The 13,387-nt window shown below is 38.5% G+C and overlaps 1 protein-coding gene across 1 annotated transcript in view; it reads left to right on the plus strand.

Moving 5' to 3' along the window:
- The first annotated feature begins 734 nt into the window (after window positions 1-734).
- The window catches only part of LOC112572990 (multiple epidermal growth factor-like domains protein 6), a 50,272-nt gene continuing 37,619 nt past the window's right edge, over window positions 735-13,387 (plus strand). Inside the window, exons 1-19 of the mRNA XM_025253021.1 lie at window positions 735-945; window positions 987-1,273; window positions 3,147-3,245; window positions 3,460-3,672; window positions 4,148-4,324; window positions 4,742-4,888; window positions 5,073-5,207; window positions 5,707-5,844; window positions 6,507-6,644; window positions 7,276-7,413; window positions 7,701-7,838; window positions 8,271-8,408; window positions 8,680-8,814; window positions 9,135-9,272; window positions 9,526-9,663; window positions 9,988-10,125; window positions 10,519-10,656; window positions 11,228-11,365; window positions 11,690-11,827. Of these exons, the coding sequence (XP_025108806.1) occupies window positions 1,171-1,273; window positions 3,147-3,245; window positions 3,460-3,672; window positions 4,148-4,324; window positions 4,742-4,888; window positions 5,073-5,207; window positions 5,707-5,844; window positions 6,507-6,644; window positions 7,276-7,413; window positions 7,701-7,838; window positions 8,271-8,408; window positions 8,680-8,814; window positions 9,135-9,272; window positions 9,526-9,663; window positions 9,988-10,125; window positions 10,519-10,656; window positions 11,228-11,365; window positions 11,690-11,827 (2,527 nt within the window). The 5' untranslated portion in view covers window positions 735-945; window positions 987-1,170. The remainder of the gene's footprint in view (window positions 946-986; window positions 1,274-3,146; window positions 3,246-3,459; window positions 3,673-4,147; window positions 4,325-4,741; window positions 4,889-5,072; window positions 5,208-5,706; window positions 5,845-6,506; window positions 6,645-7,275; window positions 7,414-7,700; window positions 7,839-8,270; window positions 8,409-8,679; window positions 8,815-9,134; window positions 9,273-9,525; window positions 9,664-9,987; window positions 10,126-10,518; window positions 10,657-11,227; window positions 11,366-11,689; window positions 11,828-13,387) is intronic.

Raw genomic sequence — 13,387 nt, forward strand, 5'->3', positions numbered from 1 at the left:
ACGCTGACAAACGTAATATAGCGAAGGGGAGATAAGGCAGGCAGGCAGGGGATCTAGAGTTATCTCAACATGCGATGATTTCTAAAGATTCAATGACAGGAAACAAATAGTTTGGCGATGGAAGAACTTTCCAGAGAGACGCAGAGGTTTCGGACTCTTGAAACAGTGTGCAACTCCTTCAGTTCCTAGCTGTCCTGCACGTGCCTCCACGCATTTAGCTCCCATAATAATATAGAGCATCTCTTTAAACATAACGCTGTTGAGATGGGCGACAACTGTGTATGTATCGAGATTGATAGCCACCGAGTAGCGACCCTTTATTCCTCGCTGGCTTTGTTTTTTTTTTTTTTGGGTTGTTTGTTTGTTTTCTTTTGCTGGCTTCTTGTATCTTGTCCCAGATTGCTTGACTGTGTTTGACAACATATTTAACAAATCAAAACACATTATTCAAAAAAAATTGCGCTGTGTAACCTGTCCTCATTATTTGCTGGTATAAATATCAAGTGCCAGTAATTTCACTTCTTCACACAATGCCATACAGTCAAGCAGAGCTGTCATACGCAACACATTAAACGAATTTTCTTCTTGTGTATAACCCTATTAACTTGAGTGTGTTTCCCAGAAAGCTAGACACTTAAAAAAAATAAATAAATACAAAGTGAAAGAACTATATATTGTCCTATTGTCTTCTAAACTACACAAAGTTTAGGGTTAGTATGGGCTTAAGGACTGATCCTGTGTGGGAGAGATAAAACGCAAAACACGAGTAGTTTTCGCTTGGGGAGGCTGACAATATCTCCCCTGCACCATCTGGAGAGGATACCAGGGCTGCTGCCACTTGGCCGTTCAGTGGGTAGATGTTGTTGTGAACAGCTCGCCCCTCCCTGTGTCGACAGAAGGTTTGTTGAGAAATCTTGCAGGCGGAGGTGAAAGGGAAGTGGGAGAGTGGTGTTGTGATGTGGTGTGATGTGGTGCATCGTGTGGAGGTGGTGTTGTGATGTGCTGTGATGTGGTGTATCGTGTGGAGGTGGTGTTGGTGATCTTCACATCGGAATCACAAGCAAGTTGCTTCTGTAAGAGGCGCTGAGAAGGTCAGGCTATTCGTCTCATCTTCCTACAATTTGTAGTTTTGCTGTGTGGAGGCATGTAGGTGGGCGTGTACAGGCTTGTATGTACTTCAGCGGGACACTTAGAGAAATGTGTAGAAATGACAGGTGGGCGAGAATGTGGCGGCGGTTTGTAGTTTCTGTACACAAGGAATGGGAGGATGTCTGTGAGTACTCGTGAGCTTATTATTCTGTTTATTTGTCTGAGGTGCGTTGTATTCTTAACTTCTGTCAGTGTTTCGTGTGTTGGGACTGATGTGTGTAGGTGCAGGGTGTACAGTGTGTGGGTGGGTGTGTTTGTCGCTGGGTGGCTGTGTGGGATTGGGGGGGAAAGGGGAACGGATAGATGCCAAACAAACTTAATTCCGAGGCTCTATAGCAGATATATTCACAGCTTTCAGTAAAGTACAAGAGTGTAAAGATTTGTACAACTTGAAGTGGGTTAGGTCGACCTCACAAGGAGTGCACCAAGCTTCATTCCTGACACTAATGTGCCGGTGCAGTAAAATTGCATAAAAATGTTCCCTCAACAAGAGAAATTGCGGAGGATACAGAAGCGCTGACAGAAGCTCGTTAGCCGCCACACATGTGGACCTAGCCACACAGTGAAGGACGCAGAAGAAAGATGTATACCGGGATCTTGTAAGACCTCAGCCAACAATTTTATCAGAGCATGTGTGACATTAAACAGCATACCAGACTGACCTGACATGGGTGTTGCCTCCTAACACAAACTTGCATATTTTGTTATTTTGTTTAGTATATGTGTAGCAAAGAGAGAGAGAGATTTAGAGAAGAAACGATGTTTCACTAGGTCGGTGGGTTTGTCGGTGTGTGCGCACGTATGCGCGTTTAAAACCGAGAAACTGTGTTTGTGAGTGTTTTCATGCGCTTGAGGCTATAAAGATGGAATGTGGAAGATATTTGTGCAGCTTATAGATGCATGGGCATGCTAAGGAATGACTGTGGAGGTAGCTGGCATGTAAATATTTATGTCAGAAGATTTGTTTAAAGACATCTGCAGGCGCTTTGTTTCCAGAAGCTTCCCGTGTTTCCCTGAAAATAAACCCTGGCAATGATTTGACAGGATGCTCTTGACATCAGCCCTACCCCACATGTAAGGTCTTGTTCAGATCCTCAACCAGATGAACGGATCAGTAAAGTTGTATTGTATTGTATTGTATTGTATTGTATTGTATTGTATTGTATTGTATTGTATTGTATTGTGTAAGCTGACCAACACGCGGATACTAATCCCATTTACCGATTTTCTCATATGACTAAGAGAATTGCTAAATGCTGATTGGATGTTGCCATAGGACATTAAGTTAAATGAAAGACCATCATTATAAATGAAGGATTAATATACAAATAAATATTATTATTGCATTAATTCTTAAAAATGATAACGTAGAATATAATTATTCGTAAAAGTTCAAGCTGGAGCATGTAGACGAGAGGTAGACGCCCATGTATAAAACGAATCGCAAGAAATTCAAACCAGAATTCAGTCTTCGAGATTTACAACATTCCAGAAGAAAATGACATGAAAATATTAGAATAAACATAGTTTTGTTTTGTTTTTTTTTACTTTAGTGAATAAAGACTTTTATACTTGAAAAAAATTAAACATCCCCAGACCTCTTGGGAAGTAAACATTATCGGGAAACACTGTGTTATATAAAAGTATTTTTGTTCCATATGGAAAGGGAGATATACTTTATTTCCTTTGTTAAGAGAGATTTTTCAGTCATCGTTATCACAATCTCTTTCTCTCTTTTTCTAGTCATCCTGTAGCTACTTAAAACATCTATTACCGCACAAACCGGTTCTTTATGCCAAACGAACAAGAAAAATAAAAAATAAAAATAAATTATATGACAAAAATAATCAACAGTCACCGACAAAGGCGGTCATGATAATTACAGATGACAATGATGATAAAATTATTACAACACATAAAATATGAGTTAGGTAGCTACTTAATTAGCTAGTTAGTTTAATGTTGCTTTATCAACCAACTTTACTTTGTGCTCTTAGGTGTCGTCGTGGACACAAACAGAACGATGACATGCACAGGTGTTTGTGGAAAGCTGATTTTGTTGTACCTGGCGGCGACATGCAAGGTTCAGGGATTTGGTAAGTCAGGATCAGACACCACCATATCAAACTGTTTTCATCTTTCATTCCAAATGTAGGTGTGTATTATGCTTTCCAAAAGTATGCCGGGACTGTAAGCACGACCCTGTCATTCAACATGATTTCGTTTTCTAATACCTACTACAGAATTTTTCATGGGTGTTGTTTTTGTTGACTCCTAGATGAAGTCAACAACATGTTTATTTTGTGTCAGAAAATGTGGCGCTCGGCAAGACCTGCTCCCAAAGTACCTTCTCCTCCTTCGACATGCGCAGACCGTGCAACGCTGTCAACAACAACACGGATGGCACCCGAACCGACGACAACTGCATCCGCACCAGCATCAGCGACGACAACAGTTGGTGGGAGGTGGACTTGGGGCGAGTGTATCCGGTACTGAATATTACCCTTTTCGGTCGAACTGGCTGTAAGTACTCAACTCACCAGTAGAAACTTTCCAGAGAAATTCCAATTTATTTATCACAAATCCATGAAGTGCATTTCATTTTCTTTTTTGTGTGGTCTCTTTATATTAGTGGTCACACTAAACATGTTCTCTGATCTTCTAAAAGAGTTCGGATTAGGGATTAAATGATAAAATTCGCACTTGGGATTTCCCAACAATTTGCATTAAAATAATGAACAAAACTGTCTTTTTTTTACTAGATACACCACCATAGATAACAACTGATATTTTTAAACAAAAGTATCTTTCATCAAGGTGGGTCAAAGTCTTCAGATCCCAATTTTGTTTATTATTGTACTTCTTCAAGTCAGTTGATTAAAGTAGCAATAAACAAAGGGAAAACATTCATGATTCGGATTTTTACAACTCACATTCACTTATGAGGAGAACAGGTGGCTATAGAACTCTGGTACTTCCCGTCTGACCGCTGTTGTAGATGAGAAACATCTCGAAGGAACGGTTATTACGGTGGACGGGCAACAGTGCACCAGAATCCCGGAAGTGACGTCAAGGGAGCTGCACGTCAGCTGCAGCAAGTCGCTGTACGGCAGGAAAGTCCGGATCACCAAAGAGTCTCCTGGCAACCTCATGATGTGCGAGTTCCAAGTGTGGGGTAAGTGAGAGATAAGATTGTTGTGACACAGGTCACGTGATGACTTGACCTACGACAAACACTGCGCCAAAAATAGTTCCTGTCAAAGTTAGCGGAGTTCTGCCCTCGCAATAACCTTCCATCTGGGGTCAAATCCAGCAACAAGTGAAGTCTGATCCACAGTAACCTTCTGGGCTAGCACTATGCATATTAAAACATGTTTTAACGTGTGTTGTAATAATAATATACAAATTATTATCATTATCATACTAATAATAACTGAAATGGGGCTCACAGTGCTTTACTAAAAAGAAAAACACACAAACACAATAATAATAATAATGGATGCTGGTTTTGAAAACAATGACTGAAAAATAGCCAAAATTATTTAATGGCCTAACCTGAGTTGTATTAGTGACAAGAAAAAATTGAATGTAGCTGCTGCTGAAGTTTGCGGCCCTGGCATGTACGGAGCTGACTGCCGGGAACATTGCGGCCGCTGTGTAGACAGTAACACCTGTTATATGTACGACGGCAGGTGTGAGACAGGGTGTGCACCAGGATATCAACCCCCGCTGTGCAAAGGTGAGCTTGACACTAGAAAATGTGATTATCAGTTAAATATTACAAAAAAGCGACTTGACGACTAGCAAATACTTCATTGGAAACATCGCACAATGCATCATTCTAAGATATTGTCCGGACCTCACTGTCTCGCCCTCAGCTTGTATCACTTGTATCACTGTATCAGTTTGTATCACTGTCTCAGCTTGCATCACCGGACTGTACGGAGCCAACTGCAGCAGTCCATGTGGCCACTGTTCTGAGGGAACATGTCACAGTGTGTCAGGGGAGTGTTTAAGTGGATGTACAAGAGGATATCAGGGCACACACTGTAAAGAATGTAAGTCAAACCACGTAGCTGTATAGTCGTCCATCACCAATTGTAAATGAATTTTTTTTTTTTTTTTTTTGGGGGGGAGGGAGTGTTGGAACTATTTTTCAGAGTGGCCCTTGAAGTAGCTGATAGAGCGAGAGAAGTAAAAGTGGTAACAAATTTGAAAGTAATTTTTTTATTTTAAATTTAGAATATTGTTGTTAGCCTTATCTTTGTTTCAGCTATTGAAACCCTTAATTAAATGGCCTTAAATGCTTTAATCCCTAACTTTTCTCTTATAACACTGATCAGGTACCGAAGACAGATTTTTGGATCGTTTTATGTTCCCATGCTTCCCCCTGCTACTACAGTGGTACCTCTCGATGTCTCTGCCACTCTGATTCTACTTCCAGTGGCCTGGGTGCTTTGTTTACAATTGTGCTCAGAGAACTGAATATTAACTTTAATTTGTGTATAACACGGTGTTTGAAATATGATTGTAGGATGGGTTCTCTTGTCACTACAGTTTGCAGTAATAACACGTTCGGAGTAGACTGCGGGTCAGTGTGTGGTCACTGCAACAACAACATCACGTGTGACCACATCAGCGGGCGATGTCCTGATGGCTGCATGTCTGGGTGGATGGGAGAACTGTGCAGTGAAGGTAGAGCTGATTTGTATTGCATGTCACTAATGAATATGTAGTCTACTAGTTTTACATGATAAACACGGTCTTAACACTGAAAGGTCTTACTGCTCGCATAAAGACAGCAGCAAAACCTGTTTGCCTGCTCTGTGCGCTGTACTACTTGTGTAAAGAAACAATCTATTGTTTCCTGTGTTTAATATGTATTTACATTCACCTCAGTATGATGACAGCTCATATCAAACTAAATAATGCTGGATGAATCAGTTATGAGGATGGACCCATGTAAATGTTCAGAGAAACTATAGTTAGACTCCTTGTTCATTTACATTGCATGTGATTAAACATGTCTGTCATAAGAAATTATGAATGTCTATATCTCGTTTGTCACTCACTTGACATCTATGTAAATACGTTTCAGCACATACAATCTGCGTCATCGTCGTCGTCATCCTCATCCTCATCCTCATCATCCTAATCCTCCTCATCATCATCCTCATTCTCCTTCTCCTCCTCCTCATCATCATCATCATCCTCATCATCGTCCTCCTCCTCATCATCATCATTATCATCATCTCACAATCTCCTTCTCCGAAGTATTGATTTTTATTGAAAGCGGCGGAAATCGTGTTGTTCGCGACAACTTTAGTAGCTGGCGAGTGTATCGTGGTGTCCGTTAGGTTGCGAGGTCAATAAGTACGGAGACGACTGCAGCTCCCCCTGCGGTCATTGTAAAGACAATGTCACGTGTCACCATGTCAGCGGGGAGTGTCCTGGTGGATGTGATGCTGGATGGACTGAAAACAGATGTAACAAAGGTCCATATTCTTTTTTTTTCTACATAACACGATAGTTACAAAAGTTGTCTTGGCATAGCCAAAAAGTAAAAAAAAATCACTCAAATCAACCAGTCTGTTAAATTTCGCTAATTCACTTTACTAACAGACAGTATCTTCGTACTATGAAATGAGTAGTCAGTGTTTTTGTTTTCTAGAGATGTGTGCAACACCTATTGAACTTTTGGTAACTTTGGGGTGAATGGTGTTTATGTTTTAAGTTTTCTTAAGGTAGCTACAATAAGTAAAAACTTGAAAATATTCCAATGAATAAATTTGAACCAGAAATTCAATTGAAATAGAACTTACCCAGCACATTACCTTGCTTATTTAAAATGCTTTTTATTCCATGTAGAAGAAATTATTACATAGTTTATAACTTCTTTTAATGAGGCTTTTTTTCTTGAGTCTTAAGAATTATAAAAAAAGACTGAATTTCTTTAAACATGAAAGCAAAGACATTTTAATCTAAACTCAAACGAATTTTGTAACCTGCCATTTATTTTTAAAAAAATTAACCAAAATTTAAAAAAAACCACTGACAACTAATCACTCATTCGTGTAAGATTGCAACTATACATTAACCTTTGCCCTTGCTAACATCTATCATCAGTCTGCTCGTTTGGAAAGTACGGACAAAGCTGCAACAAGTCCTGTGGTCACTGTAGAGACAATGGAACCTGTCATCATGTCAGCGGTGACTGTACTACAGGCTGTGCTGCTGGTTGGACTGGAAAACTGTGTGATAAAGGTATCTGCTCTCTCTATGATTTTTTTCCATTTTTGCAAACAAGTGCTAAAAGAGCTAGAAGTGCTTCGTCCTTAAAGCTTTAATCACAAGTAAATCCTTTTGTACCAATTACAGTTTCATTTCACACTAGTTGTAAAGAATAAAGAAGCATAGGGCTTTTCTACAAATATTTTCATTTATTTGGTACACATGTAGTGTAATGTTTTATAAATGTTTTCCACTTCCTTTAAAGCAAGGAAAAGCTTGTCTCATGACAAAATACTCATCACTTATTTTGACTTTTTCAGTCTGCCCTACACAAAAGTATGGATTAGGTTGTAAATCATCTTGTGGTCACTGTCAAAATAAAAAGACATGTCAACCTGTCAGTGGGGTTTGTGCTGGCGGCTGTGCTGCAGGATGGACTGGAATGTTGTGTGACACAAGTGAGTATTTGTATCGCCTCTCACGGCATTTAAAAATTATAGTTTAAAAAAATTTTATTGTCTACAAATTTAGTAATTATTTTCAAACCAAATGTCAAGTTAAAGACATTTCTGATTCTGAGACCAACAGCATTTGGCCTCATAGTGGTAAATTGGCTGAACTAGAAACAAGTGCAAACATCCTACAGAATCTTATCCAAAAATGTGCAGTGGCTGCTGTGGTCTCTGTACAGACAATGCTAGTTGTATTATATAACTACCATGTGCCTTGTGGCTATGCTTGTGAGTGGACTGGCAACAAATGCTGAAAGATTATTCCTTTCATGTCATTTTATTCCCAAAAAAAGTCCCAAATTCAAGTAGTGGAGATGTTTATAAAACATCAATGGTTACATAAGGAAATATTTATTGTTTATCCACATCTGATGCTAGAATGCAGTGCTGGAAGATATGGAAAAAACTGTAATTTCTCCTGTGGTCACTGTAAGGACAACGCTACTTGTAGTCGTACCAACGGTCGTTGTCATGGTGGCTGTGCTGCTGGCTGGACTGGGGACAGGTGTGAGAAAGGTAAATATAAAAATTATTCCTGCTGTAAAATTACAGCCTTAAATGTATAATAGTGAAGATGTTAAACTTTCCTTTATTATTTCTTTTTTCTAAATGGAATTGAAATCGAAAGTGGTCAAAAATATTTTTTAAACATTGTTTGAAACTTCTGATTTTACTTTCAATAGCCTGGTGATTTCCTTTACAACACTCCTAACAGCTGTATCTGAAATTTGTTTTGTTTAAGATGCTTGAAATATGATTGTAGGATGGGTTTCTCTTGTCACTACAGTTTGCAGTAATAACAAGTTCGGAGTAGACTGCGGGTCAGTGTGTGGTCACTGCAAGAACAACACGTGTGACCACATCAGCGGGCGATGTCCTGATGGCTGCATGTCTGGGTGGATGGGAGAACTGTGCAGTGAAGGTAGAGTTGATTCGTATTGCATGTCACTAATGAATATGTAGTCCACTATTTTTACATGATAAACACGGTCTTAATGAAAGGTCTTACTGCTCGCATGAAGACTGCAGCAAATCTTTTTCGCATAGTCTGTGCTATAAAATGCTTGTGTAAAGAAAAAAGTATTTTATTCCTGTGTTTAATTCTTTTTTTTGCAATTGCTTCAGTGTATTGACAGCAAATATCACACAAAATGATGTTCGATTAATCATCATCAAGTATTCGATGTTATTAACAGGGGTTGGAATGTTTTTACTTACAATGGCAAGTGTATTGTCCGTTAGGTTGCGAGGTCAATAAGTACGGAGACGACTGCAGCTCCCCCTGCGGTCACTGTAAAGACAATGTCACGTGTCACCATGTCAGTGGGGTGTGTCCTGGTGGTTGTGCCTCAGGATGGACTGGAAACAATTGTAAAGCAGGTATTATTACATCTATTATTACTGACATGTATGCGTTTACACATTTAAATTAGAATATTTTTTTTCCACAGCTAATGTATTGTTGTCAAGCTGTTGTCAAATGATGGAACTAATGTGTTTAAAATAATATTTTTATTACCAGAAAACTACTTTTTCAATACATTGTGCTCTTAACAGAGACTTTTTTTGTGTTTTTTGTAATTCCTTTCATCCATTTAGCAGCTTTTAAGTTTTCCCTCACTCTTCCTGTCAGCATGTGTTTCTCGAACGTACGGAGAAGATTGCAGCGCCTCCTGTGGTCACTGTGTAAACAATGTCACTTGTGATCCTGTCAACGGGGAATGTCCTGATGGTTGTGCTGCTGGATGGACTGAAAACAGATGTAACAAAGGTCCGTATTATCAGTTTAAGACATTACATGGTCAATAAATTGCTTTATTGCGATTTTTTCAGTCAAAAAGATTGTAAATAAAGACTGAGTTATGTTTGAGACATGATAACGACAAAAGGACTTCCTTTTCTAAATGTCTTTGAAAGAAAAACAGCCTTAGAAAAGAAATTTTTAATCTGAACTCAAACGAATTTTTATAACATAAATTTATAAGCGATCGCCAAACCAAACAAATGACAACTAATCCCTCATTCACGTAAGAGTGCAATCATACATTAATAAATGTACGGTTTGACCTTTGCCCTTGCTAACATCTATTATCAGTCTGCTCGTTTGGAAAGTATGGACAAAGCTGCAACAAGTCCTGTGGTCAGTGTAGAGACAATGGAACCTGTCATCATGTCAGCGGGAACTGTACTACAGGCTGTGCTGCTGGTTGGACTGGAAACCTGTGCAATAAAGGTATCTGCTTTTTCCACAATTTTTGTTTTTTTGGAACAAGTGCTTTAACAGCTTCAAGTGTTTTATCCGTATAGCTTTGAGCAAAAATAAATCCTTTTAATCCTGTCGACGGGGAATGTCCTCCTGGTTGTATTGCAGGATGGTCTGAAACCAAACGTAACAAAGGTCTCCAAGTGCTTCGTCCTAATAGCTTTGATCACAAGTTAATCTTTCTGTACCGATTGCAACTTCATTTTACACTTGTTCTTATAAGTGAAGATGTATGGGGTGTTTCTACAAATATTCTTATTCAACTGGTACACATGTAATGTCATGTCTTCTACCTCCTTGAAAAAAAAGAAAAATTCTTCTCTCATGACAGAATAATCATCACTAATTTTTGATTTTTTTCAGTCTGCCGTACACAAAAGTATGGATTAGGTTGTAAATCATCTTGTGGTCACTGTCAAAATAAAAAGACATGTCACCCTGTCAGTGGGGTTTGTCCTGACGGCTGTGCTGCAGGATGGACTGGAATGTTGTGTAACACAAGTGAGTATTTCTAAGGCTTCTCACAGCATTTAAAAAGTAAAGTTTAAAAATATTTAATTGGTAACAAGTTAAAAAAAATATTTTGAAACCAAATGCCAAATTAAAGACATTTCTCTGAAACCAACTGCCTTTGGCTTTGTGGTGGTAAATTTGGCGAACTAGAAACAAGTGAAAAATTCTACAGATTTGTTGTTTCTGTCATAAAAAGTAATATTTGTAAAACGGCTAACATTTATGTAAATTTCTTTACATTCAAATCTCGTTTTCTATATTTTTTTGGTTCAAAATGTTTTTATTATTTATTGGCGCGTTCGTCGTTAATATTAAACTTTATAGATAAAAATGTGCAGTGGCTACTGTGGTGACTGTAAAGACAATTAATGCTCATTGTATTCATACCAACTGCCATGGTCCTTGTGGTTAGTCTTGTGAATGGACTGGGAACAAATGTTAAAGGTTTAATCTTTTCAGGTCATTTCGTTGCTAAAAAAAATCCATAATTCAAGTAGTGGAGATGTTAATAAATAATAAATAGTTACGTAAAGAACCATTTATCCACATCTGATGCTAGAATGCAGTGCTGGAAGATATGGAAGAAACTGCGATCTGTCCTGTGGTCACTGTCAAGACAACGCTACATGTAGTCGTACCAACGGCCGTTGTCGTGGTGGTTGTGCTGCTGGCTGGACTGGGGACAGGTGTAAAAAAGGTAAGTACACAAGTATTACCTGCTGCAAAATTAGGCCTTCAAATATGTCAGTGTAGATATTAAACTTTCTACCTGTTGCTGTCGTTGTTGTCATCGTTGTCGTTGTTGTCGTCGTCTAGATCGACTGTTAAAAGGATCTGGGAGAAAAGCAGTCACAAATTTAAAAAAAATGTTTTTTGTTTAAAACTTCTGGTTCTTTTCTTATTTCCTTAACATGACAACTGAAGGCTGAATATGAAATTTAAGTTGCGTATAATACGATGTTTAAAATATGATGATAGAATTGTTGTTGTTGTTTGTTTTTTTTTTTTTTTGTCACTACAGCTTGCAGTAATAACAAGTTCGGAGTAGACTGCGGGTCAGTGTGTGGTCACTGCAAGAACAACACCACGTGTGACCACATCAGCGGGCGATGTCCTGATGGCTGCATGTCTGGGTGGATGGGAGAACTGTGCAGTGAAGGTAGAGCTGATTCGTATTGCATCTCACTAATGAATATGTAGTCTACTAGTTTGACATGATAAAAACGGTCTTAACACTGAAAAGTTTTACTGCTCGCGGTAAGACTGCAGCAAAGCTTCTCACCATGGTCTGTGCTCTATAATGCCTGTGTAAAGAAAAAAAGTATTTTATTCCTGTGTTTAATATGTATTTGAATTTACCTCAGTATGTTGACAGCAAATATCGCACAAAAGAATGTTCGATTAATCATCATCAAGTATTTGTTGTTATTAACAGGGGTTCAAATGTTTTTATTTACAAAGGAGAGTGTATCGTGGTGTCCGTTAGGTTGCGAGGTCAATAAGTACGGAGACAACTGCAGCTCCCCCTGCGGTCATTGTAAAGACAATGTCACGTGTCACCATGTCAGTGGGGTGTGTCCTGATGGTTGTGCTGCTGGATGGACTGAAAACAGATGTAACAAAGGTCCGTATTATCAGTTTAAGACATTACATGGTCAATAAATTGCTTTAATGCGATTTTTTTCAGTCAAAAGGATTGTAAATAAAGACTGAGTTATAATGACAAAAGGACTTCCTTTTCTAAATGTCTTTAAAAAAACAGTCTTAGGAAAGAAATTTTAAATCTGAACTCAAACTAATTTTGTAACATAAATTTATAAGCAATCGCCAAAACAAAAAAATGACAACTAATCACTCATTCATGTAAGAGTGCAATCATACATTAATAAATGTACTTTTGACCTTTGCCCTTGCTAACATCTATCATCAGTCTGCTCGTTTGGAAAGTACGGACAAAGCTGCAACAAGTCGTGTGGTCACTGTAGAGACAATGGAACCTGTCATCATGTCAGCGGGAACTGTACTACAGGTTGTGCTGCTGGTTGGACTGGAAGACTGTGTCATAAAGGTATCTGCTCTCTCTATGATTTTTTTTTTTTGCGAGCAAGTGCTATAAGATCTTCAGGTGCTGAGTCCATATAGCTTTGATCACAAGTAAATTCTGTACCAATTACACTTTTATTTCCACTAGTGGTTAAGCATGAGGATGTCTGGGAGATTTCTACAAATATTTTTATTCAACTGGTACACCTGTAGTATGATATCTTCTACTTCTATTAAAACATAGAAACTTTTTGTCTCATAACAAAATACTCATCACTAATCTTGGTCGTTTCAGTCTGCCGTAGACAAAAGTATGGATCAGGTTGTAAATCATCTTGTGGTCGCTGTCAAAATAAAAAGACATGTCACCCTGTCAGTGGGGTTTGTGCTGGCGGCTGTGCTGCAGGATGGACTGGAATGTTGTGTGACACAAGTGAGTATTTGTACAGCCTCTCATAGCATTTAAAAAGTAAAGTTTGAACACATTTTATGGCCTACAATTCTCAGTAATTATTTTTGAACCAAATGTCACGTTAAAGAAATTTCTCGGAAACCAACAGCCTTAAGCTTTGTGGTGGTGAAAGTGGCGAGCTAGAAAAAAAATTTCATGAAGAAGTATTTATTGTTTACCCACATCTTATATCAGAATGCAGCGCTGGAAGATATGGAAGAAACT

The sequence above is a fragment of the Pomacea canaliculata genome, linkage group LG9 (genome assembly GCF_003073045.1).
Source record: "Pomacea canaliculata isolate SZHN2017 linkage group LG9, ASM307304v1, whole genome shotgun sequence".
Lineage (NCBI taxonomy): Eukaryota > Metazoa > Mollusca > Gastropoda > Architaenioglossa > Ampullariidae > Pomacea > Pomacea canaliculata.